Below are 25,203 nucleotides of genomic sequence, written 5' to 3' on the forward strand. Positions count from 1 at the left end.
TGAGAATATATTGCATAATCATGCTTTGCTAACCTAATTTATGTTGTTCCTTTGAAATTGAGAAGAGAAATTGAGAGATTGAAAGAGAGCAGACTTAGGTGAGGGGAGTAGTTGCACCCAACACTGAGCATAATTTCAACAAAGTTTAGTTGAATTGAACTCAAGTCATTTCATATCACGTCTTGTGTGCTTGCGTCTCAAGCTTCTTCCTCAATTCCCATGCTTCTTTGTTTTGCAAATAAAATGATCATTAATCATCATGAGTAACTTCACCTGTAGAAAGTTTTTGATAACTTGATATCATGTTGACATAAAAATTATTTTATTTTATTACAAAAGTCTAGTTATCTAGTTATATTTTTCTATTTTTGTTTAGAAGAATGTCTCAATAAATAACAAAATCTCAATGTTTATAAGAAAATTAATTTTGTTTAATAACATAAAGTAATCCATCTTCTGTCCATCTCTAAATCATTTGGATACAATTCTAAGTTCAGAAAAAGTAAGTTCAAATTCTTGATAGAGAAAATAGAATCAAACCTCGTATCTCAACAGGAGTAGGAAGAACAAAATTCAAAAATCTAAACAAAAGTGCGTAATCAAACTCCATATTCAGATGTTCAGAGATGGAGATATCATATTAGTCTAACTAACTCATAATTTCATTTGGTTGTAGTCTAACTATCTCATGATTGCTTTTTGGTTGTACATTAACAACTTACATAGGAATAGCATATGCATTCTAGTAGAGTGTAACATTCACTAACGCCCAAGAATAAAGGCACCTTTTCTCTTGGAGTAATTCAAATCATTCATTATGCATTTTAACAAACATTCACGATAATCTTATATGCTACGCTATTCTTTTGTCTCGTCATTTCCTCAGTAGTGTCGTTATCTCCCTCCACTTTCTTCCAACAAAGTCTTTACCTGAGATTTATGAAAATAGCCGGTGTGACACTGACATTTTTAGTCGGCACCTAGGATCAAATCTGACGAAATAACATTCTGATAGAGGATAACTAGTAGTGACATTATTGTAACAACACTCTCCGGATGAAAAATAGAACCCAGTGCATGTATGTAATATCCTGAAGTAAACTTCCAAACCACTTTTCAACACGATATCATGATCGGATCACGGGAGATTCCACAGACCACAGTGCAGTATGAAATAATTGTAGAAAACGTCGTTTTTAACTAAAGAATACTTGATTGGATAGAATTTGTATTTGTTCTTGACCACAAGGCATGGAGTTATAATTATAATCAATAACAAGAAACAAATTGCATTTTGCAAATGAATTAATTGTCTAGAACCAAGAAAGTTGGTGAAGAACAGAATAACACAAGACTATCACAAGAGCGATATCTAAGGCGATTAGCATCAACGTGTTTGTTTATGGTGAAACCGGTGAAATCAAGGTTTGTGTAGAAACCTCTAAGTTACCATTTACCAGCATTCATCAACTCTGATAATGTTTCGATCCATACCACAAGAGGCTGGCTCAAACCTAATAGTAAATCGAGTTTTGATCATCTTCTTGCATTTAACAACACCACAGAAAGCAAATATCAAAGTCACAAGCAAAGAATGGTAATGCGGGAACTGTTAGATGAATTACATACTCGGAATCATGTTCAACAATGGAGGTCAAAAACCAAGAATATCAAAAACTACATTCCCCTCTATTGATTTTTTTTAGAGAAACAAAAATATAAAAACGATCATAGAAAAAAAAAATGTATCAGTTTTGTTAACGAAGAAGAAACTGGTTTTGTGTATTTTGCCAAATCAAACACGAGATGACACAGGAGCTGAAGCGGCGGCGACTGCGGCGGATGTAGCGGCTCCGCTGAGGAACGACAACAATCCGACGTTTGCAGGTTCCTGCTCGTCCAAGAAAAGATCCTCCGGGACCCTGAATGCTCCGTGCAAACACACGATTCCGAAACCGATCATCAGAGCGGTGGTCAACAGAGACCCGACGCTGGTCAAGAACACGACGACGATCGTCAAGACGACCAAAACGGCGAGCGTCTCGCGATCCGAGAAGGTACGTCCGAGGACGGAGAGAGGCTGATCGGACTGGCGGAAGAGGTAGAGGAAGATCCACGCGCCGAAGAGGCAGAGGAGGACGAGGAGAGATAAGGGATGGGAGAGGAGCGAGAGAGCGAGCACGAGGGAGACGATCGTCACGTAGTTCACCTTGAAGTAAGGGATGTTCCTCCTGATCCGGGAATAGGCGTCGGCGAGAGAGTCCGGCCGCGAAATCGCGCTCCGATCTACGAGCTCCAGCCACGGGCGCCGCTGCGATAGGCTCTGGCGGATCGACGCGGAGAGGCGAGAGAGGAAGGTGCGGAACAACGGTGTGGATACGGCGGGTTGCTGAGGTTGGGAACCGCCGGAATGGTCTGAGATCGGTAACGTTGGCGGATTAGCCATCGCACGGATGCGCGTGGAGGAGAATCGGGAACGAAGAAGGCGCGTGTGGGAAACAGAGACGCGTATTGTGATTCGATCTCTCTCTAAAACAAACAACCCTCCGTTTAACGTCATGTTAAACACCCTCCACCAAAGAACGCACTAGTTTGCAATGCAGCATCTCCACCGTCCACGTGTACCACAACGTCGTACATTATCCCTCGACAAAGAATCCGAGGCCCAAAAAAAAGAATCTGAGGCCCTTTAAGAGAAGGCCCATTTTGAAAAAGCCTGTGTAAACAGAAAACAATTCAGTCCTAGTATAACTTCAAACGGCAGCGTTTTGTGGCTAATACGCTTTCATAAAGCCGGCTCGAAAGGTCTCCTCTCGTTGCTCTAGAACATTTGGTGGAGGAAGAAGGCGAAGATGGGAAAGCAGCCGGTGAAATTGAAGGCGGTGGTTTACGCGTTATCGCCGTTTCAGCAGAAGATCATGACCGGTCTATGGAAGGATCTACCTGAGAAGATCCACCACAAGGTCTCAGAGAATTGGATCAGCACTATTCTCCTCCTCGCTCCGGTCATCGGAACCTACTCGTACGTTTCTCTCTCCCTAATCGATTGGAAAATCAGTCGATGGATCGGTCGTATGGATATTCTGGATCTGATGATTTCGAATCTGATTGTTAGGCTATATAGATTAGATTCTATTAGGTTGTGGTTGAATTAGAGATTGGCAACTCTCAAATGGTGTTAGGGTTATTGGATCCAAGATATAAAATGATAGAACAAAGCTAGGCTAGCTGACGGTTCTCTAAAGGAACTCCAAATAGGGATGATTGATGATAGTAGCAACATTTTTTTAATAACACAAATTTATTTCTGAGTTCTGATTGTTATATGAATCATTGAGGTGGTTGTAGATTTTAGCCAACATCTCCTGGCTTTTTGTAGAATTAACTTTTGTAAATGTGCATACACACTCTCAATCATTTTTTTCTTGTTCCCAGTGCTTATATGTTAATGTATTTTTTTTTTTGGGTTTGCAAATGAAACGCAGGTATGCTCAACACTACATAGAAAAGGAGAAGCTGGAGCACAGGTTCTAATCATGGAGATTTTCTGACCACACAAGAATACCATTTCTTTCTTTATTTTTCAGTTTCCAAAAACACTTTTGAATGCTTCCTTGCGTTTCTTGTTGAATAAATATGTTTATTTGTAACAATGCCCTGAAGGTTTGATCTCCAGAATGCAATTGCCGAAGAGCAATTTAGTTTGATGAATAAAGTTTCTGAAAGACATTGTCTAAATCTCATTTTATTAGTATGCATACAAACCGTACGATAATGAATTTTACTGGATTTACGTAGTGTTCTGTAGTTAATCCTCATGGATTCTGCAACAAATGCATGAAAACAACGGACAAAATTGAGCACAGATACATATAGTCACCTAACTATGCTCAAAGACTCTAGTTGGCAAAGAGGGTTTGATTGGCTTGGTCCCATTTAACAGCAGTTTTCCTCACCTTCTGAAGAACCCTAATGACTTGTTCCTCTGTTACATTCCCAGTGACCGTCACCTTATTGAGCTGTGTGTCCACATCGTACGTCTCTATATCTGTAATTTTTTAACCTCGTATTATTATCTAATCACCATATTAATCCACAGTATAAAATTCAGTTCTTTTTTTACAGATTATTCCAAGATAAATTTGTTACCTTCTATTTTCTTAATGGCTTTCAGTATTTTCCTGATGCATTCATCGCAATGCAAGTTCACTTTCATCTCGACAACCTGCCCATCAAGAACAATCATATCATCATGTTATTTTTTCTTCCCAGGTTTTTAATGTTATTAGTAGAGAGTTAACATCCATGTAGCATAATTTGCACCAAAGCACAAATTTGGACACTCTAATAGCGTCAGTCTTAAAATTGGTTTTCTTAACCAGATTTGAAAAACTTGATGAAATAAAGCAAACCCGCGTAGAAGATCTTACTTACATTAGTCATCACACAAACTCTTGAGGAATAAAATGGCCTCACGCAGTTCCTTGTAATTCGCTTCTACGAGTTTAAGGGCAGAGAAAAAACGGTGGACAAAAGGTTTATGTTGAAGAGAAACTAGGAGCAGGAACATATAAATATATGGTTCTATATGTCGTAAAATGACAAAAAGAGAGAAGTAGAAGAATGGGATTCTTTGCGTAAAGGATGGAGAGTTTGTAAACAGAGAAAGCCTCACTGGCCTCCACTCGCATATAAAAAATGTTTTAGCTTGGCCGCGTTTCGACAAAAGGAGATCAAAAGTCTACTCCATTCTCATTCGACCGTCCGTTTAATCTCTTCTCACTTTATTCAATCCTTTTACCTAGAAAGGCTAAAAATGATCATTACATCAGCACTTTCAAACAATCTGTGTTGACGTTAGTACCTATTGGCTATTGCTGCCATTTGGCTGGCTATTTGGTCATTTTTGTAGAATGCTAGTCCGGTTCGTATTGTGAATTGCATATGGATGACCCTCATGCAACCTTTACTTTTGCTTACGACGATGGTTACAGATATGTTACCATATGAATAATAACAAGGTAAATAGTTGGCCTGGAAGAAGAAATGTGAGTGGTCTGATTGATTCTCTTTTGCAAAGATGAAAATTAATTTTGATTCTGCTTTGTGGGGGTGGGACAAACACCTGGAAATAAATGGCAAAACCTATATGTATAACACAGCGAATTCAGCTACAGTTAAACAACTTCACTGCGTGGTAACAATGACAAAGATCATCATGACTTGAGACATCTTTTAAACCATTCAAATGACAATAAAGCTTCAAAATATGAATAATATAGCAACAAGATTAAACCAAAGAGGGGAGAGAGAGGAAACTAACAAATCAAAAGACACTGGTGATTCCAGTTTTACAAACATTCAAAAGGTCATCATCATTCTTTCTTATCATTCGAATCTGAATCGCTTGCATTATAACCTGAATTGAAAAAGAAAAAAAAAGATCCCACAGTAAGATTGATAACCTAAGAACATTACTTGAGATGCAAACAAGTTATTTTATTTACCTGGAGGCTTATCACTCACTTGCCAAGCCGATGATCGAGTTCTTGAAGCTTTGTTAATCCAAGCACGACCCTTTCACCAGATCGAACATCAAACACAAATAAGATTCCAAGTCAGCAAAACAACTCTAGTAGACCAATCACTAACTAACGCATACAACATGTACATTTTGAGACAAATCAGATCCCTAAGAACGAAGATTCTGCTCAAAATTGCCTAAAACTAAACTAAACCCAGAACAATTAGACAGAAACCCAATCGGAAAAACCGAACCTTGTGTTCATCTTTGGGGATCCCATAGCCGCTGCAATACATCTGCCCAACCAAGACCTGCATACCAACGTCGCCGGATTTGGCTTCCTTGAGCGTATCCTGGAACCACCGCCTCACGCAATCCTCCACGACCTGAGCGAGGGGAATCCGATTCGGATCCGAACCCGGAGGAGGAGCGGGATTCGAACCCGAGTGCGATCCCGCCTTCTCCAGCTTAACGAGATTGGAGTTACCACCGTGGAGCTTCTTCGTCTCTCTCGTCTTCTTGACGAAGACTTTGTTACGTGGAGGAGGAGGACGGGTGGTGGGTCTGCTTGGATTCTCGGAAGAAAGTCTTATTGCGAATTCAGTGAATCTGACCGTACTTAGTAGGATCGATTTCCCCATTCACCCAATTTAGGGTTTTTTTGCTTTATTTGTTTAAAAAAGGATCATTTATTTCTTTTCTTTTCTTTTTTTTCTCTTTTTTTTTTAATTATAAAATTAGGAATATCAGCCAATAAAAACGTTATCATGTATTTTTTCTGTCACCACTGTATTAATATTATCTTTTGGACTTTTTCAACAATGTTAATGGAGCAATTAGCCAGCTATTTATTTTAAAAAATTGCCTTTCATAAACTTTTAAAAAATAACATCAGAAATTTGAACTAAGAAATGTGTTTTACTTGGACAAGAAACTTCGTTTCAGTTTGAAGTTATGGAACCCAACACAAAATAAATATAGAAATTAAATATTAATTAAACAACAAAGATACAAATACATAGTATAGGAAACATAATAAATGAAAAAAATGTGGAACAGCTAGCAACATAATGGTAGTAGTTACATGACAAGTGAATAACAAAAGAATAAATATAAATTTAAAGATTGATTATCTTTGTTCTTAACTAAAAGTTTCTAATGCAGGAGGATGTCGACATCTGGTGGCAAGGCTACAATCTCAACATGTTTACATCTGGTAGCAAAGCTGCAGCTAGGCCTGGGCATTTTACCCGGATCCGAAGACCCGACCCGAAACCGACCCGAAAAAATCCGGTCCGGGTAGGAACCGACCCGATCAAATTACCCTATCGGGTCTTGTTGTAGAGGACCCGCGGGTCTTGGACCCGACCCGACCCGAACCCGAAACCCGGCGGATACCCGAATTAATAATATAAATTAAATAAAATGAATCAATGGGGAGTCGAAGACGGATTATTTGTCTACATAGCAAAGGAATCAGCCACTAGGAGACAACCAACTATTGTTCTATCTCGCATAGTTTAGTATATATACACATTTTAATATAATAAAAACACAAATTTTAAATAAAATGTCAAATATTTCCGGATATATTAATATTTTCAGATTTTTTTTTGTATTTTTAGGTATTTTTTAGGTTGAATCCGAACCGAACCCGACCCGAACCCGACCCAGAACCGAACCGATAAATTCTAGTTACCCGAATGGGTCCAACTATATAAGACCCGACCCGACCCGGACCCGGTACAACCCGAACCGATCCGGAACCGAAAATTTGAAATTACCTTATCGGGTCCTAAACTCCTAAACCCGAAAGACCCGGACCCGAAAGAATCCGGCCCGAACCCGACCCGACGATCCGAATGCCCAGGCCTAGCTGCAGCCTCGAGTGTAGTTATTAGCCCGAGTTTTCTTACATGCAGCTGCATTTGGGTTTTTCGGACTACATCCGGGTATACTGCCTGCTCTAATTCCTGGATACGTTATAAAACGTTTCTCATTTAATTTCCTCCCATCTCCCATTTCTATAAACCCTGATATAATCATGCTAATCATGATTACAAGAACAACAATAAGAGAAATATTATTCTTGTTTGTAGTAGACATTGTTTTTCTTTTTCTCAATGATATTTTTTTGTTTCTTATTTCTTTGATTTTTTTTTGTTTTGAGTTGCTGTGTAATTCACTACGTTAATGACTTAATTTATAGTGAAAGAAAGATCAATTGCTAAATAAAGATATGTAGTTTTTTTTGTTAAAACAGTAAAAAATATTCTTCAAAGGTATATGTTAATATGACAGCAAACTCTTCACTATTTACAGAATTCTTGAGCGATTAAAAACCAATTGTAATTTAACTAGTAATCAAGAAAAACAAACAAAAGCTAACTTTGTTTTGAAAGCTGGCTTCTCAAACCACTATCTTCTATCTCTGGAAACAGAGAAATAACCTAATGCATAACCAGACATCGATCTCACCGGGCTCTGTCTTCTATGGCATTGATAAAGACATGAGAAACATTATCTCAGCTAGAGAGCTAGCAAGCGCTTTCACTCGCTCATGGCATTGTGGCTCAGATAAAGTTCTTCTTTGTTGCTTGTAATTTCTTTGGTTCATCTTGTTTTTTTATCTCTTTTTGCCAAGATGGCTCAGACTTAAGATTTTTTTTGTAAAATCTTCCTTTCACTATATGATATTTACATTTTAACAAAAAAAATAAAAACAAACAGTTCTCTATGGTTTTTCTTTCCACCATGACTAGTCATTTTGATAGATGTAACCTACCGGTAAATTGCTACGTTCAGCGGCTATCTTTGTCTCTCGATCACACTCAACGTTCCAGCACTAGTTTGGCTCCTTTGTTCGTATATTTCCACTTGATCATATCATTTACCTAGTGAAACAAGTAGCCTATTTAAAATTTGAAAATCTACTTTTCTTTCATCAACCGCGAAATATTTAAACCAAGTTTTCATCAGACAAGAACTTTCCAAGGAACCAAATCTATCTGACCATCTCTGTATCTTGTTTAGATTCATACATTTTGCATCTTCTTTATGTTGTATTTTGAGTTACTATAAAGTATAGATCAAAATCCAATTCTGAGCTCAAAACAAAACATATTAAAACTTAAATTCCATTGAAAAGTTAAAGATATGCATGAACCGTTATAAATGTATCCATCATCATAAAACAAGGTTTTACATGCTTTCTCTTTCCCTCAAAAGTCAAAACCAAAAAAAAAAAAAGAATCTCTAAGTAGCTTCCCTGTGTATGAACGGAGGAGAAGGTGGACTTAGAGCTTTATCACCTTTCAGTGTACTCTGCCTAAGAGAAGAGCTAGCCATAGTTGTTGTCTTCATCTTCTCACCCAAGCAACTTGGATCCATCACACCATCTTCATCAACCTTGATCACCTCTTCTCATTGAGGAGGACGACGAGTGGTGGGTCTGCTTATTCTTGGAAAAAAGTCTTATTGCGAATTCAGTGAATCTGACTGTACTTAGGATCGATTTCCCCATTCACCCAATTTAGGGGTTTTGCTTTATTATTTGTTTAAGACAAAAGGATCTTTTTTTTTCTTTTTTTCTTTATTTAATTATAAAATTAGGAATAGCAGCCAATAAAAACATTATCATGTATTTTAAAATTCTGAATACCTTACTTTCAGCTCTCTTTTTTTCTGTCACCACTGTATTAATATTATCTTTTGGACCTTTTCAACAATGTTTATGGAGCAATTAGCCAGCTATTTTTTTTAAAAAAAAATTGCCTTTCATAAACTTTTTTAAAAAATCATCATAAATTTGAACTAAGAAATGTGTTTTACTTGGACATAACTTCATTTCAGATTGAAGTTATGGAACCCAACACAAAATAAATATAGAAATTAAATATTAATTAAACAACAAAGATACAAATACATAGTGTAGGAAACATAATAAACGAAAAAATATGGAACAGCTAGCAACATAATGGTAGTAGTTACATGGCAATTGAATAACAAAAGAATAAATATAAATTTAGAGATTAATTATCTTTGTTCTTAACTAAAAGTTTTTTTACGTATCTAATGCAGGAGGATGTCGACATCTGGTGGCAAGGCTACAATCTCGACATGTTTACATCTGGTAGCAAAGCTGCAACCTCGAGTGTAGTTATTAGCCCGAGTTTTTTTACATGCAGCTGCATTTGGGTTTTTCGGACTACATCCGGGTATACTGCCTGCTCTAATTCCTGGGTACGTTATAAAACGTTTCTCATTTAATTTCCTCCCATCTCCCATTTCTATAAACCCTGATATAATCATGCTAATCATGATTACAAGAACAACAATAAGAGAAATATTATTCTTGTTTGTAGTAGACATTGTTTTTCTTTTTCTCAATAATATTTTTTTTGTTTCTTATTTCTTTTATTTTTTTTGTTTTGAGTTGCTGTGTAATTCACTACGTTAATGACTTAATTTATAGTGAAAGAAAGATCAATTGCTAAATAAAGATATTTTGTTTTTTTTGTTAAAACAGTAAAAACATTCTTCAAAGGTATATGTTAATATGACAGCAAACTCTTCACTGTTTACAGATTTCTTGAGCGATTAAAAACCAATTGTAATTTAACTAGTAATCAAGAAAAACAAACAAAAGCTAACTTTGATTAGAAAGCTGGCTTCTCAAACCACTATCTTCCATTTCTGGAAACAGAGAAATAACCTAATGCATAACCAGATATCGATCTCACCGGGCTATGTCTTCTATGGCATTGATAAAGACATGAGAAACATTATCTCAACTAGGAGAGCTAGCAAGCGCTTTCACTCGCTCATGGCATTGTGGCTCAGATAAAGTTCCCTTTTGTTGGTTGTAATTTTTTTGGTCCATCTTATTTTTTATCTTCTTTTTTTGCCAAGATGGCTCAGACTAAAGATCTTTTTTTGTAAAATCTTCCTTTCATTATATAATATTTACATTTTAACAAAAAAAAATAGAAAAACAAACAGTTCTCTATGGTTTTTCTTTCCACCATGACTAGTCATTTTGATAGATGTAACCCATCGGTAAATTGCTACGTTTAGCTGCTATCTTTGTCTCTCGATCACACTCATCGTTCCAGCACTAGTTTGGCTCCTTTGTTCGTTTATTTCCACTTGATCATATCATTTACCTAGTGAAACAAGTAGCCTATTTAAAATTCTGAAAATAAACTTTTCTTTCCTCAACCGCCAAATATTTAAACCAAGTTTTCATCAGACAAGAACTTTCCAAGGAACCAAATCTATCTGACCATCTCTGTATCTTGTTTAGATTCATACATTTTGCCTCTTCTCTATGTTGTATTTTGAGTAACTATAAAGTATAGATCAAAATCCAATTCTGAGCTCAAAACAAAACATATTAAAACTTAAATTCCATTGAAAAGTTAAAGATATGCATGAACCGTATAAACGTATCCATCATCATAAAACCAGGTTTTACATGCTTTCTATATTCCTCAAAAGTCAAAACCAAAAAAAAAAAATCTCTAAGTAGCTTCCCTGTGTATGAACGGAGGAGAAGGTGGACTTAGAGCTTCATCACCTTTCAGTGTACTCTGCCTAAGAGAAGAGCTAGCCATAGTTGTTGTCTTCATCTTCTCACCCAAGCAACTCGGATCCATCACACCATCTTCATCATCAACCTTGATAACCTCTTCTCGTCTTTTACACAGTCTATCTTCCACAATCTCATAAAAACTAGCAGTCCTGACTTCTTGAGCCAAAGAGCACCAGCAACAGAACAGCCAAAGCGTACAATCAGCAACCGCAGGCCTCCCGCAACAGAAGTTATAACTCGGCAACCTAAACCTCTTCCTCATCTGTATCCTCCAAAACCAACCGTAGAGCAAACCAAACAAGCAAAGCACGATCCCAGCGTATCCAAGCCCTTCCCTAACCATCTCGTTATCGATGTTTATAGCAGCCAGGTTGAATATAAAGAAAGGAGCCAGACAGAAGAGTATAAAAGTCGCAATGTGAACATACATGTTCCCGAACCCAATCCTCTCCATGTTCCAACCAAACACGCAGAAAGTACATAGCAGAGAGAGGTAAGACACTGTGAGATCTTCCCATATATCAAGAACTCCACCTCTCCATTCAGGACTATCATCATCTCTTGAAGCAAATGAATATCTCCTTTCAAGAGATAGCTTCACTTGATTCTCCTCGTCTCCTTGAGGAGGATGATCATACTCTTTCCCAAGCGGGCTAAGGATAGTGTACAAACCAGCAGCCGCGGGAGCAGCTATCGCAACAGAGACGCATATAGCCACACCAACGGGAGGTCTCTCGGATCTTCTAAACCCTAGGTTAAGACCGCAGAGCGCGTACTGAGCGAAACAGTTCAAGTGAAGCAAGAGAACGACAACCATCATGTGGGTCCACTCGTTTGGCTTTTGAGTCCCCTTCTCGCAGTAAACCTTCCTGAGCGCTGTGACGTCGTCTGGCTGCTTCCATCTAGAGAGAAGCACGAGGTGGTAAAACCGTTTCGGGTGTTGGTACAGACACATGAGAGTGAACAAGGCGTTGAGGATCTGGTTGTTGACTTCGAACCAGACGTCTCTCTGAGACTTGTTGGGGAGGAGGGCGTTCAGCATACCGGTCATGACCATGAAGAGAATGGCGCCGGAGACGGCGACCACGAGGATCCACAGGAAGAGAGCCATGTTGAGCGGGTTTCTTAGCCACTGCTTGCCCGTTTTAGCCAGGGAAGCCCACTTGATTTCCTTTATTTTTGCACGGAAGTTGTTGGGTGAGCGTGAAACCTCCTCATCTCTTTCCTCTGTCATTCTCTTGCAAAACCTAGCAGAAGGGGAACCAAAAATTTCAAAACTTTAATTCAGACAATAACATCAGGCAAACGAACTCTATGACAAGATCCTAGGTTTCACTTCAAGAGGACATGGAATGGAACACTAGTAATTCCGTTTCAACCTTATCGCATTTAAGCCCATTTTCTCGTTCCAGGAAAAACAAAAAGGTAAAGGCGAATCCTTTACTGAGAAAAGATAGTCAAAGGCATGTGCTTTTGAAAGCTTAGACATTGCTAAACAAAGTATGACAAGGTAAAAAAACCAGTAAAGCAGAAAAAATGTGAAAGCGATTCGAGTGAGAAGATTCCACATTCGAAAAACGAAAAAAAAGTTTTCAACTTTGACAAGATAAATTAAAAAAAAAAGGAGAATAAATAAAAAAAACCTTAATTTTTGAAGAATTCGGAACTCTGTTGGAGCATGAATTGGCTACGATAACAGAGAAGGAAACAGAGTCGAATTGTCACAGAGACATAGACATGGGTTTGATGAAGGAGGCAAGGAGCAATCAGATCAAGAGATGGCAACTGAAAACTGATGAGAGACAAATTGAAAGAGGAATGCGCATATAAAAGAGAACGTAGTTTTTTTTTTTTTTCTGGAGAAGGCGTTTTCTACTCGGTCGTGTTTCTTTAAAACAGTTAAACGTATAGGTCACCCGTTATTTTAAGACATAAATATCTCTACTAAACTTTTGTTTCTTTATTCAAAAGAAAAACTCATTCTTTCAAATCCCGATTGGAGTTTGTCATTTTTATGTTTTCAAAAATGGGAATAATTATATTTGTAAAGATCAGTTACTTTATAAGTAGAAGAATTTGAACTTATCATTCCAAAGTTGTATTTTTTCTTTTTTACTAAACTTCATATTTACTGTGTAACTGTAAAGGAAACAAGGATACAGTCTAAATAGATCGTGTTCGAGTAAGGAAAACAAAGTGGGTCGATGTTTACTTGGCCCAACAAAATAAAAGCCCAATCATTAGGACCATTCGAAAAGATGCAATGTTAGTAGGAACAGATACAATCAGGATCAGTTCAGCGGCATACGTTACCCAATCAAATTAGCCATACTTGAATACAGGAAAAACATTTTGCAAATATGCATGCTGAGTCAACTGAAGTTTCTAGAATCTCTTTCAGACTTTCTTTTCAATAGTGGAGAATACTTGCTTTTTGTCTACCACATGGTTTATAATTCCAGGGTTCAGTTCATTGAGCTGTCCACTAGGAGCAACTATAGCCTAGCAAGCCTCTGGAACTTCTCTCTTCCGATTTAGCCAAAGTTGCACAAAGTCCGAGAATCGTTTCCCTACTTTAAGAGTTAATTAACACCTCTAATCATTTGTAGTATTCACACTTGGCCGTAGAAAATATGCTCATTCGTATGAGTAAAGTTCTATATTCTATATATCAAGTAAGGCCAAGAGAAATATATTGGGGGAAGTTGCATATTGCATGTTTTTTCACTCTACCCACCCACCCAAGGCGTTTACCATCACCTCACCAAAGTGTTGATGCAACGTATAGAAGAATCTTCAGGATCTTGGTTACATAGTCAAATATTCATATCCAAAACTATAATATATATAATCTCAGTGGTGTGTTGCATAATACATACATGGTTTAGTTACTTTTTCTCTTTGGACAAATAATGGAAGACAACATGTACGGTTGACTTGGTCCGATTTGAAAAAAAAATGTTACATAAAGCTTGTGCCGTTAGGCGAGTACTTTCGGCTTAGAATCTTGCGACTTTGAGATACCATACACATAGAAGCCATCGAAGCCAAACCTTCTTTCGATAGTTTTTAAATAAAAAACGACGTGCTTGTGTTATTACAATTTTATAAAGAACTATCTTAATATTTTTTCTTTTTGAAAAAAACTATCTTAATATACTGTCATGATTAACTTATGATTGTAAATTTGTGTGTTGAGATATATATAAATATGTTTGTTTATTCATATACTTGAATTTATAAATTTTAGAAAATTATTATTTGTGTAAATGCAGATTTAGGATGCAAGTAACAGAAAATATACTGTTTACGTTAATTAATGAAATTAATTTCTGTTAAATAAGTAATTAGGACATGTATATGTTTTTTTGTAACTGATGGCATGTATGTGTTTCATGATGCTATATGTGTAAATGCTTCCGTTAGAGCTGTCCATGATGAGATTCAAACCTATAACTCTGTTTCTGTTTACGTAATTAAGTGCATGTATATGTTTCATGCGTCTTCTATGGGATTAATGTTTATGAGTAAATGCTCCGTTTAGTAAACTCTACATGATTTGTCTTTTTCAGAAATTCCTCTCTCTAGAATTCTCTCCCGCTTCTCTCTAGCCACACCATCGCGTTTTCTTCCGACTCCGGCCGGCGGGTTTGGCTCTCCTAGCCACCGCCGGTCCGGCAATAGCCCTCTCTCTGTTTTTTTATTTCTCTGTTTGCGGTTTTTGAATCGGTCCGGATTTGCACGCTCTCTTTGGTGGTGGTCCGGTCATGGTTTTTCCAGGAGGCGGGGGGTTATCCTTCAGTCATCGCCGGCGTACGCCTCTAGGGCCGTGCCGTTTCTTCTCGAATGGTGGTCGCCAGCTTCTATTCCTCGAGGATGTGTTCGAGTTGTGTCAAAAGTGGTTCTGTGTGGTGTTAAGTGGCCGAATTCGGATGAGGTCTCGGTGGAACCGATTGGACGATTTTCTGAAGTTCGGGCCGTTGCATGTCGGACTCCGGTTCCTATATCTTCAATACAGTTGTTGGAGATGGAATCCGGTAGTCGTGGTGGTTGTCCCGGTGGATCTGATGGGTGTGTTTCGATTCGTACAGCGTCGACTTCTCTGGAAGAGGAAGTGAGTGACTCGCGATTCCGGTGAGGTCCTGGTTTTCGATCTCGGCGGCGACCGACAGCCTGTGCAGAGGACGAAACCTACGCTCCTGACACGCGTTCCATGGTTGGTGCGGTGTGTGCACACGTGGAGAGTTGGGTTGGGGTATGGGCTTGGGTTCTCATTTTCACTTTGGGCTTGCGGTTTTATGTTTGTAGTTTGAATGTTGGGCCGGTTTTGGGCATTTTTGTATGTTGTTTATATATATAATATCTCAGATGGCAAAAAAAAAAAAAACTCTACATGATTTTTGTCATTTTGTTAGCAATTATTGTAGGCTCAACGATTACAAAACTAAGGAATAAGATTTTACACCCAAAATTTAAAGCTTTTTTTTAATTGAATCATTTTGGTATTTAATATACGTCCAATATATATCTCACTACTCATGTGGTATCCACCTCCTTTAGTTACTTTTGACATTTTCTATATTACTATATAGGTAATTGAATATTCAAATGATCAATATATGCTGCAAAGAGTGTTTGAAGTTTCTTTGTAGCAATTACTCACCAACAAATTTTTACATCCTTGACCCTAACAAGAAGATTCGTACATTTTCTTCACCTCGAAGCTTTAGCCAACGGAGGCTCGATCTTAATCCATAAACATTTTCTTAAAAAAATGCTAGATAGTTGACAAAAAATAATATAGATAATGAGTAAGAGTCATATATATCTCTTTCCCTAGTTATGTATATATATTATGTATGTTCCACATATAGTGGTACTGGCAGTAAGTATAGCCCAATATAAACTAATTTAGATTATAAATAAGCAAACTTCAAACCAACGTAATTACAATCTTGGTGGTTTTGATTGGAGCCCTTTTCCAGAAAAAAGTACCGGTGGTTTTCTAATGTATTTGTTCAAATTATTTTATTACGATAATATTGCAATTCGGCTAATTAAATAAACATAATTGCTTAGAGTAGCTAATTAATATTCACAAAACCTAACATTCCTTTTTAAAACTAACATTCCTAGTAAACAACTCTACAAAATAAATTAAAACACACAAGTTATATCACATGAAATATCTAGAAGGTTTTTTCTTGATTATTAAAGAGGGTTTGATTAACTGTTTCTTATATAAGTTATTTAGGTGGAGTGTGAAAATGAGACCGGAGACGGTATCTAACTTTGAGAGATCCTTTGTTTTTTTAGTTAGTTGTTTCCAATTGGTTTGAATCCTTCTTAAACGCATATAGTAACTGAAAAGTGACAAGCGTGCCTCCTTCCTTTGTAAAAGTAAAAGCCGCGTAGTGTAGAAGTACGACTCTGGTTCTCTTAATTCTTGGTTTATTTTTTATTTTTGTAACTGAAAAATTAATTCTTGGTTTATAGTTAGTCTTTAATCCACATATTTAATAATACAATTCATCTTAGAATACATTACGTTATTTAGTTAGCTTCAAATCCATAAAATTTTGAAATTTCCGTTAGGTTATGTACGGATAACAAAGGCATGTGTGAGAGAATCAAGAATACATAAGAAAATTAAAGCAGTGTAAGCTTGATGTAAACGTGAAATGTTATACTCCCTCCGTTTCTAAATAGTTGATGTTTTAGGGAGTTTTTGATGTTTCAAAATAGTTGATGTTTTAGTATATCAATGTACTTTTTAACTTTATCAAAAACTGTGTAACCAATGATAAAATGTAATTTATTTTGTGATTGGTAAAACAATTTTTAATTTATATTTTAACGATACTTTTTATATTAAAAACAAGTTTATTAATAATTGTGCATAATCCTAAAACTTCATCTATTTTGAAACAGAGAGAGTATATGTTTCTGCAGATAATAATCAAAGGATCAAAGTCACTTGCTGGGAACTGTAAACAAAAAGAAGAGATTTGCTTGGAACCGAAGAAAGAAAATTTAACAAACCCAGCGATGTTTGGTCCAAACTATTACCTTTTTCTTTAAAAAAAAAAACAGCCACTATTCTTGACAACTCTCTCGAACAAACTCTTCTCTACATTTTTCATGGTATGCTGAATAAGAACGCATGTCTAATCTAATATATCTGTATAATGCGACTTTGATACAAGATTATTTATTATTATGACTTCTAACCTATGTTAGTTGTGGCATCAAAATCAACCAAGCTGTTGTATTAGCTAGCTAAGGCGACTTTCACCGTGTTTTCTTCATGTGCTTCGTTTTTAGCTTGCAATGTATATAAATCAAAATTTTCATCAGTATAATGTAAAATTACACTAAGTCAATCATGTTATTCTTCGTTTACAGCGAGCGTCGACATTCATGTTTACGTTCGAAGCCATCCTTTGGTAGTATTCGTGGTAGGTCACCTCCTCCAGTATACCACTTGAAAATAGAATTCAGACCTGGCAGCATGTTAATGATATACATAGTCAGCCATTTTTTTTGCATTTAGTATTACAATTATAATGGCAACTACATATGTCTATTCCAAATAAGTATCATAAGTTATGATATCGTGACTAAAGAAAGTCTAAACCATTTCTAGATATTTATATATATATTTATTTATTTTTAAAACAGCGGAGAAGTAAAATAGATTTCCACAAATATGTTTATGGCTTCTATTTCAAAGAAGACGCGTTTGCAGATAGTTACTTCTCTCATATGCTAGTAATTAAGTAAATTTATTAAGATGGCTAAAATATGTTTCGCACTGAAGTTTACATATAAAACACTAAATAATACTTCCTCCGCTCTTAAAAATAGGATTTTCTGGATTTTATTTTTGTTCCACAAAGAAAAATTTTCTACTCCCTCCGTTTCATATTAAGTGTCGTTTTAGAGAATTTTTTTCGTTGCAAAATAAGTGTCGTTTTAGAGTTTCAATGCAAAATTTATTAACTTTATTCTCCATTTTATTTTTCTATTGGTTGAATTGTATCGGTAATGATGTTTTTATATTGAAAATATGCAAAATTAAATGCTTTCTTAATCCGTGTGCACAAGTCTAAAACGACACTTATAATGAAACAGAGGGAGTATATTTTTAAGGTACTTTGTATATTTTTGAGGTACTTTTGTATACTTTCGAGGATAATTAATTATGAATATTTGAATTGATTAAATTTTATTTGTTGGTAGTTATTGGAAATTGTATAAAACATAAATAGTAAATTAAAGTTGGCAAATATTTATTGTAGTCTTAATAAACGTGAAAACTCTAGAAAATTTTATTTTAAAAAAAAACAGAGGGAGTACAGTAAAAAAATGCTTTCAGACAATCAATATCAACTAAAACACTATACAACCCCTTCTCAATTGTTCATACACAATGACGATTCTAGAACTGTAACAATTTCTTTTTAAATAGTGCCACGCTTATCACGACTGAGCATAAACATTACTATCTATCTTATTATTCAACCCATTAGTTTAAACTCTTCATAATTTCTCGTCGTTTTTCCAAGTCAACTATATAAAGACTTCGACTTAATTTGATTACTAATTACCAGGGCGGAAAAAATCCTCGCTGACAAAATTTGTTTTAGCTTCTCTCTCCGACGTAGATAATTACAAAATAAAGTCCATGCAAAACTAAACATCAAACCGTAAAACTAAACAAATAATTGACACAAACAAACATTTTTCTACGCGTTAGGTTACCTATCTATCACTTCAGAACACCCTTCACGTCTCTATATAAACCTCGATTCCGTTATGATTTGTTCATCAAGTACAACAATCAACTCTAAGTCTACACACCAAAGTCTTTGTTTTCCTCACAATGGCTTCAAAAAAACTCACCATCGCCATTTTAGCTATCATTGTAACACTTTCACTGCAAGGTGATAACAATAACGTCGTCGAGGCACAACTCACAACAAATTTTTACTCATCCTCTTGCCCCAATCTTCTCTCCACCGTCCGCTCGACTGTTCAATCTGCCGTTAACAGCCAGCCTCGAACGGGTGCATCTATCCTCCGTCTCTTCTTCCACGATTGCTTCGTCAACGTAAGTTGTTTTGTTGACCTTCTCTTGTATATTCCTTGGGTCCCAAGAAAGCAGCATAGTGTTTTCCCCTTCTAATAACTTGCATACATATAGGGATGCGATGGTTCTATTTTACTAGATGACACATCAAGCTTTACGGGAGAACAAAACGCGAACCCAAACCGCAATTCTGCTCGTGGGTTTAATGTGATCGACAACATTAAAACAGCGGTTGAAGCAGCATGTCCCGGGGTTGTGTCTTGTGCTGATATCTTAGCCATTGCTGCTAGAGACTCTGTCGTACTCGTAAGCACCATATATACATCCTCTCGTAGTCCTTTTTTTTTACGAATTTTAATATAGTAAACCTGTCATGTTCTTGTTGAAGCTTGGAGGGCCAAATTGGAATGTGAAAGTAGGAAGAAGAGATGCGAGAACTGCGAGTCAAGCCGCAGCGAATAATAACATCCCAGCGCCAACTTCGAGCCTGAGTCAGCTTATTAGTAGTTTCAGCGCCGTTGGACTCTCCACCAGAGACATGGTTGCTCTCTCCGGTCCGTTTAATTTCTCCTCTTACCTTTTTTTTTAATTATACATGCAAATATTATTTTTTTGGTAAAGTTACATGCAAATATTTATTTTCAAAAAGGAATAAGAGTCAATAGATTCGACACAAAATATTAATAACGTGATTGTGTCCTTGAATCTAGTCGTCGCTTCCTTGTCTCTTTGTGTTTATTTTTCAACACATTTTCGTTACACACACCGACTTTTTTTTTTGTTTATTTGCCAAGTACGTAATCATATTATATGCATCTGTTACGAAACGTACCGACAAAACAAAGTAATTCAATACTAGTTAATTAAAAAAACATTAGTCAAACTACTAAACAAACTATTCTGACAATCTTCTATTATTTCCAGGTGCACACACGATAGGCCAATCACGTTGCACGAACTTCCGAACAAGAGTCTACAACGAGACAAACATCAACGCCGCCTTCGCCACCTTACGACAGAGATCTTGCCCGAGTGCTGCCGGATCCGGCGACGGAAACCTAGCTCCACTCGACGTTAACTCGGCGAGTACTTTCGACAACAGCTACTTCAAGAACCTTGTGGCTCAGAGAGGTCTACTACACTCGGACCAAGAGCTCTTCAACGGCGGCTCCACCGACGCCATAGTCACTGGATACAGCAACAACCCGTCGAGCTTTAACTCCGATTTCACGGCGGCGATGATAAAGATGGGTGATATCAGCCCCTTGACGGGTAGTAGCGGTGAGATCCGGAAGGTTTGCGGAAGGACCAACTGATTAGTCCTTTCTGTCTCGTTAATGGGTTTTGCTTTTAAGTCAAAGAGAATAATAATATTTTGATAATCTTCCCCTAAAAAATTGAAGATCCTTTTTTAATATGTGTGTGTTTTTATTTCCTTGTTTGTTATTGACTTTATGTTGAAGTGTGTATTATCGTCGCATTAATATCTAATGAAATTAGTTTATTGCGATATTTATTACTACTATTTTTTACTTTTGTTTTGTACCAGCGTAATAACGAGTGATTACGTGACTAAGGGGCTGTTATTGGTTCTTGATTTAAAGAAAGTTTTGATGATTTTCAAAATTAAATAGTTTGTTCAATTTAATACAAGTTTTGATAACTTTTCGATTTTCTTAAAATTTTATTAAAGAGTTTTGTAGATTATTAAATATTTTAACTAAAGATAATCATAAACTTTTGCAGAGTTTATCTTTAGATATTGTAAAATATTTTGTTGTTGTACATTATCTCTCCAGATTTTCAACTTGTGTTTTGGTTTTGGTTTTTCTCGTCTTTCTCGTCTACAATAGTTCTTTCATTAGCATTGTATGCAACAGTTTATATTTTTTTCATCGCTCAAAATCTCAAACTTCTTCTCTTTGCTTTTGATAAGGACCTTTGTATCCACTTTCCACTTGTCGCTACTGTTGCATCTGTAACTAGTTTAAGCATTTATAAGTTTGCGTCTGTAATTGGTATTTTGCTAGTTATATCAAACTTGTGTTTAAATTTTACGGTGGTAGGATGTAACAGACGTGTTAGAGTTACGTTTGAAGGTGATAGGGTTTCCAGAATTAAATTTTTTAAAAATTAGAAAAAGTCTTTGAGAATACTTGATCAATGTGCAATACTTTGATTGATAGATTTTGTGAAGAAAAATACTAAAAATCAGTGAACTAATAACGACAGATTTTCAAGTCATGATAAAATCAATTATTCTCATTTTTATTGAATAACACAAACTTTTTAATGATTTTGCAAAATAATAAATCCAATAACTCCAGATTTTTATAAACTTGTAACTACTCATTTCAAATACATAAACTAATAACACAAGAATTTAACATAGTTTTGAAAAATCTTACTTGAATAACGCTAGAATCTCTATAAAATCCAAATCTATATAACTCTTTATAAATACACAACCTAATAACACCCCCTAAACATCATTGGTTATTAACTTATTATCACAAATTTTTTTGCTTGTTATTACAAATATTTAATCTCGGAAGCGGGAGTGAATATTTCCTCTCTTTTTGTTTAATCACGCGGCAATCATCTTCCCGCGCTTAATCGGTTAAGCGCACGTTAGTATTAATAGAGTAATGCACTAAATTGAGCACACAGACACGAACTTTTGTAACCTTAAAAAGCTTAAACCTTTTATCTCTGTCAGAAATAGAAAAACTGAAGAGCTTTTATAGATGCATTAATGGCGATTCGGCCGAGAACACGTAAAAGAGTTGAAGCTGTTCGTCGTGCTGCTGATGGAAGCGCTTTCGAGAAATGGTACTGCTCTCTTTCTCTCTTAAGTTTTCTTACGGGGTTCAATTTCTAGATTCGTGACGTGACACACTCTGTTTCGGCTTTTGGGTTACAGTGAAGAATGTGGAGTTACGATGGCGATTGCTCTGATTGATATGCACTACAATAACCCTCCTAAGGTAGTTAAAACCAACTATCGAAGCTCCAAAAGATAGGAATAGATACTTGAATCTGTTTTGACCATCTTTCTCAAGACATGTGACAGTTCCCGGATTCGACATCTCGATCTGACGCAAATAAGAAGGCAGATTCTCATATCCATCTTCTGCTGTTCCTCTCACAAGCACTTGGGCAGCTAATAGAGCTCGGTACGAAGTGTTGTAATCTAGGCTCATCCCAAACATGTTCCTCATCGCGTCTTTGATATGCTTCGGTGTAAGCCCATCTATAATCCCAACCCGATCTATGAATAGCCTTGCAACATATTTTGGAGTATAATGTTTCCGCTGAGCCATCCGATCCGCCACTGAACAAGTATGAGTTTTCAAATATTTTGTCACCCAAAATGTGTTTGGTCCATGCTTCACACTTGCTCTAAGCTTCCAACCACATCCTTGAACACTACACTTAGCCACATACAGAGTTTTCGTTGTCTTATATGCTGTGAATATAAATTTACCCTTCACAGCAATCGACTTCAGCTTTAAAACAAGCTCATCCTTACTAGCAAAACTCTGACCGACATCTATATTGTCATTAAGAGACAAGGATCTTCTTTCACTACCAGAGCATTGTGCTTTATGGCCATCATACATCGTTTCTTTTGCATCCTCGTCAGATTCCTCACCTTTCACTTTCCCATAATCACTGTAGTTTACACCATCGTCAACATCAACAGCAACATCACCACTTTCTTGAACATAGTCAGCAGCATTACTATCTTCATCAGCATCTTCATCAGCATCTTCATCAGCATCTTCATCATCAGACACATCAGCATCGTCACCATCTTCAGCTTCTCTTTCGCTCTGGCTTGATACACAAAGGCGTACACAGTGTGTCTTAGACAACTCGATCAAATTCTGCACTTGTCTATCATTCATGACATGCATAGGAGGAGTATCCGGAGCCATTTGCTGTAAAATGACGTCTGGTAAAGAATACGTTAGCACCACCTTCTCGGTTTTCTTGTCTAGATCATAATCTTCTTGTACCATTTGAAGAAGTTCAACATGTGTACAACCATCTTTCAAAGGGAACATTCTCCCTCCCTTTTTTTTATTGACCACAAACTCCCACAATGAGCCTTTCTCCACCCATTCTCCGTATACGGCCGGTAATTGAGTCATTTCCTGCAAAAGAATATAATTTACACAATTAGCGAATAAATATTAATGTAGACTTACAATTATGTCTACAGTTATCACCTAACAACATTGTGAAATCAAAAGTATTATAATTTCATAACTACAACAGTTTTTCTTTTAAAAATCACTCCAACCTATTAGGATTAACTAACACACACTTTCAAACAAAAAAATCTAGAATAAACTTTATGAATAATACATAAATTCAGTTTTATTTTTTTTTCCTACGTAGACTTTTCAATCAGTCTACAACAATGTAGACGTCCCTGTCAGTCTACAACAGTGTAGACGTCCCTGTCAGTCTACTTTTTGGGTTAGTTTTTGCAATTGAAATTTTACGGGTTACTTTTTTTATTTGACCAGAAACTCATCCAAGTTTCGACTTTATACATTTAGACTTCCGTTTTAGTCTACCACATTGAAAAGGTTAGTTTGACCAGAATTCACCCAAGTTTTGACTTTCGAATGTAGATTTCATATGTAGTCTACATGTTTCGTAGACTTTGAATAAGGTCTAACTTCAAAACCAATAGGTTGGTTTTGCAATTGACAATTGTTTGACTTTCGAATGTAGATTTCATATGTAGTCTACAGATTTGTAGACTTCGCATAAGGTCTAACTTTAAAACCCATGGGTTGGTTTTGCATTTGACCAATATAAATATGTAGACTTCAAGAACAGTCTATATTTTTTTGTGAAAAATGCGTAGACTGCATTGGAAGTCTACAATTTAAAAAATATTTATTTTTTTTTAAAACATTTTAGTCAAATACAATACTAACCTATTCAACGAAGTCAATATTTTGGTCAAATGCAAAACTGACCTTAAGTAGACTTCATTGGCAGACTACATTTCGTAGACTTCCGTTGAAGTCTACTTGAGAAAGTCAAAAGTTCGGTCAAATGTAAAACCAACCTCTTTTTCGTAGCCGTCTTGGTAGGTCTACGTAGATTTTTGTTTTTGTAGTCAAAGGTAAGGATGTAGACTGCTGGGGAAGTCTGCGTTCCAAAAAAAAGTTAAAAAAGTCAATTGCGAAACTGACTTGTTCGTTGACAAATAGACGGAATCGTACGTCTACACATTGGTGTAGACATATAAAGCAGTCTACCATCGCGACACGGACTGAAAAAGTGGTGAAAACCATGTAAACAGTTACCTTTTTCCGGTGTGAACCTCGATTCCGACCCTTTCAACCGTCCAAACTCATAAACCGAGCAAAAGGAAGCATCTTTGACTATTTACTAATGAAGAAACTCGAAAATGTGAAATTTGTGGGATGAAAATGAAAGTTGTGAGAGTTTTTTAGATAGAAATGTAGAGGAAATGAAAGATTTGTTGAGTTAGAGAAGAGAAAAAGTGGTTAAAATTGAGTTATTGAGCTTTTATGAGTTCAAAGATGGTGGTTCAATGGTGGTTGCAAAATTGAAGATGATGGCATTGTTATAAATAAGAAAAGATGCTTAGGTTGTAATTGGTTTTTGCTCATTTTCGATTTTATTAAAAAAAAAAAAAAAAAATTAATGGCAGTTTTGTAAATATTTTGAAAACATAAGGATGGTTTGGATAATTCATAGGTGAATAGTAATGAGAAAAAAAAAAGGGTTGATTTTGCATTTGACTACAAATCTTAGGTTGGTTATGAAAAACACCCGAGTGATATTTCCTCTCTTTTTTCTTTTTAATCACGCGGCAATTATATTCCCGCGCTTAGTCTGTTAAGCGCACGTTAGTATTAATAGAGTAATGCGCTAAACTGCGCACACCACGCACGAACGTTTTTAACCTTAAAAAGCTTAAACCTTTTTTTTTTATCTCTG

General features: G+C 36.4%; 7 protein-coding genes across 8 annotated transcripts; 2 read left to right on the top strand and 5 right to left on the bottom strand.

Annotated features, from left to right (window-relative positions):
- Positions 1–1,593: 1,593 nt before the first annotated feature.
- On the bottom strand, positions 1,594–2,565 carry LOC108817791 (PRA1 family protein B3). The gene has a single exon (XM_018590585.2). It carries the CDS (start codon positions 2,558–2,560, stop codon positions 1,796–1,798), a length of 765 nt encoding a protein of 254 aa, XP_018446087.1. The 5' UTR covers positions 2,561–2,565; the 3' UTR covers positions 1,594–1,795.
- Positions 2,566–2,784: 219 nt separating this feature from the next.
- LOC108817795 (cytochrome b-c1 complex subunit 8-2, mitochondrial) lies at positions 2,785–3,789 on the top strand. Its single transcript, XM_018590588.2, has 2 exons — positions 2,785–3,022; positions 3,486–3,789. The coding sequence occupies exons 1-2, from the start codon at positions 2,853–2,855 to the stop codon at positions 3,532–3,534; spliced, it is 219 nt and encodes a 72-aa protein (XP_018446090.1). The 5' UTR covers positions 2,785–2,852; the 3' UTR covers positions 3,535–3,789.
- Positions 3,726–4,669, bottom strand: LOC108817794 (heavy metal-associated isoprenylated plant protein 36). Its single transcript, XM_018590587.2, has 3 exons — positions 4,435–4,669; positions 4,150–4,225; positions 3,726–4,048 (listed from the first exon to the last, which is right to left on the bottom strand). The coding sequence occupies exons 1-3, from the start codon at positions 4,441–4,443 to the stop codon at positions 3,900–3,902; spliced, it is 234 nt and encodes a 77-aa protein (XP_018446089.1). The 5' UTR covers positions 4,444–4,669; the 3' UTR covers positions 3,726–3,899.
- Positions 4,670–5,219: 550 nt separating this feature from the next.
- Positions 5,220–6,189, bottom strand: LOC108817782 (uncharacterized). The gene is made up of 3 exons (XM_018590573.2): positions 5,779–6,189; positions 5,508–5,577; positions 5,220–5,419 (listed from the first exon to the last, which is right to left on the bottom strand). Exons 1-3 carry the CDS (start codon positions 6,163–6,165, stop codon positions 5,376–5,378), a joined length of 501 nt encoding a protein of 166 aa, XP_018446075.1. The 5' UTR covers positions 6,166–6,189; the 3' UTR covers positions 5,220–5,375.
- Positions 6,190–10,917: 4,728 nt separating this feature from the next.
- On the bottom strand, positions 10,918–12,516 carry LOC108815257 (uncharacterized). Its single transcript, XM_018587901.2, has 2 exons — positions 12,497–12,516; positions 10,918–12,364 (listed from the first exon to the last, which is right to left on the bottom strand). Exons 1-2 carry the CDS (start codon positions 12,514–12,516, stop codon positions 11,047–11,049), a joined length of 1,338 nt encoding a protein of 445 aa, XP_018443403.1. The 3' UTR covers positions 10,918–11,046.
- A 6,419-nt stretch (positions 12,517–18,935) lies between these two features.
- Positions 18,936–20,721, top strand: LOC108815035 (peroxidase P7). Its single transcript, XM_018587693.2, has 4 exons — positions 18,936–19,230; positions 19,324–19,515; positions 19,598–19,763; positions 20,134–20,721. The coding sequence occupies exons 1-4, from the start codon at positions 19,003–19,005 to the stop codon at positions 20,523–20,525; spliced, it is 978 nt and encodes a 325-aa protein (XP_018443195.1). The 5' UTR covers positions 18,936–19,002; the 3' UTR covers positions 20,526–20,721.
- Positions 20,722–21,925: 1,204 nt separating this feature from the next.
- On the bottom strand, positions 21,926–24,756 carry LOC108808170 (uncharacterized). 2 transcript variants are annotated; one of them, XM_056991139.1, is made up of 3 exons: positions 24,543–24,756; positions 24,302–24,384; positions 21,926–23,369 (listed from the first exon to the last, which is right to left on the bottom strand). In XM_056991139.1, the coding sequence occupies exon 3, from the start codon at positions 23,364–23,366 to the stop codon at positions 22,080–22,082; it is 1,287 nt and encodes a 428-aa protein (XP_056847119.1). In that variant the 5' UTR covers positions 23,367–23,369; positions 24,302–24,384; positions 24,543–24,756; the 3' UTR covers positions 21,926–22,079. The 2 variants fall into 2 exon arrangements, with proteins under 2 accessions (XP_056847119.1, XP_056847120.1); XM_056991140.1 differs by lacking the exon at positions 24,543–24,756 and having other exon boundaries at positions 24,302–24,493.
- Positions 24,757–25,203: the final 447 nt, after the last annotated feature.

This window comes from Raphanus sativus, chromosome 7 (genome assembly GCF_000801105.2).
Source record: "Raphanus sativus cultivar WK10039 chromosome 7, ASM80110v3, whole genome shotgun sequence".
NCBI lineage: Eukaryota > Viridiplantae > Streptophyta > Magnoliopsida > Brassicales > Brassicaceae > Raphanus > Raphanus sativus.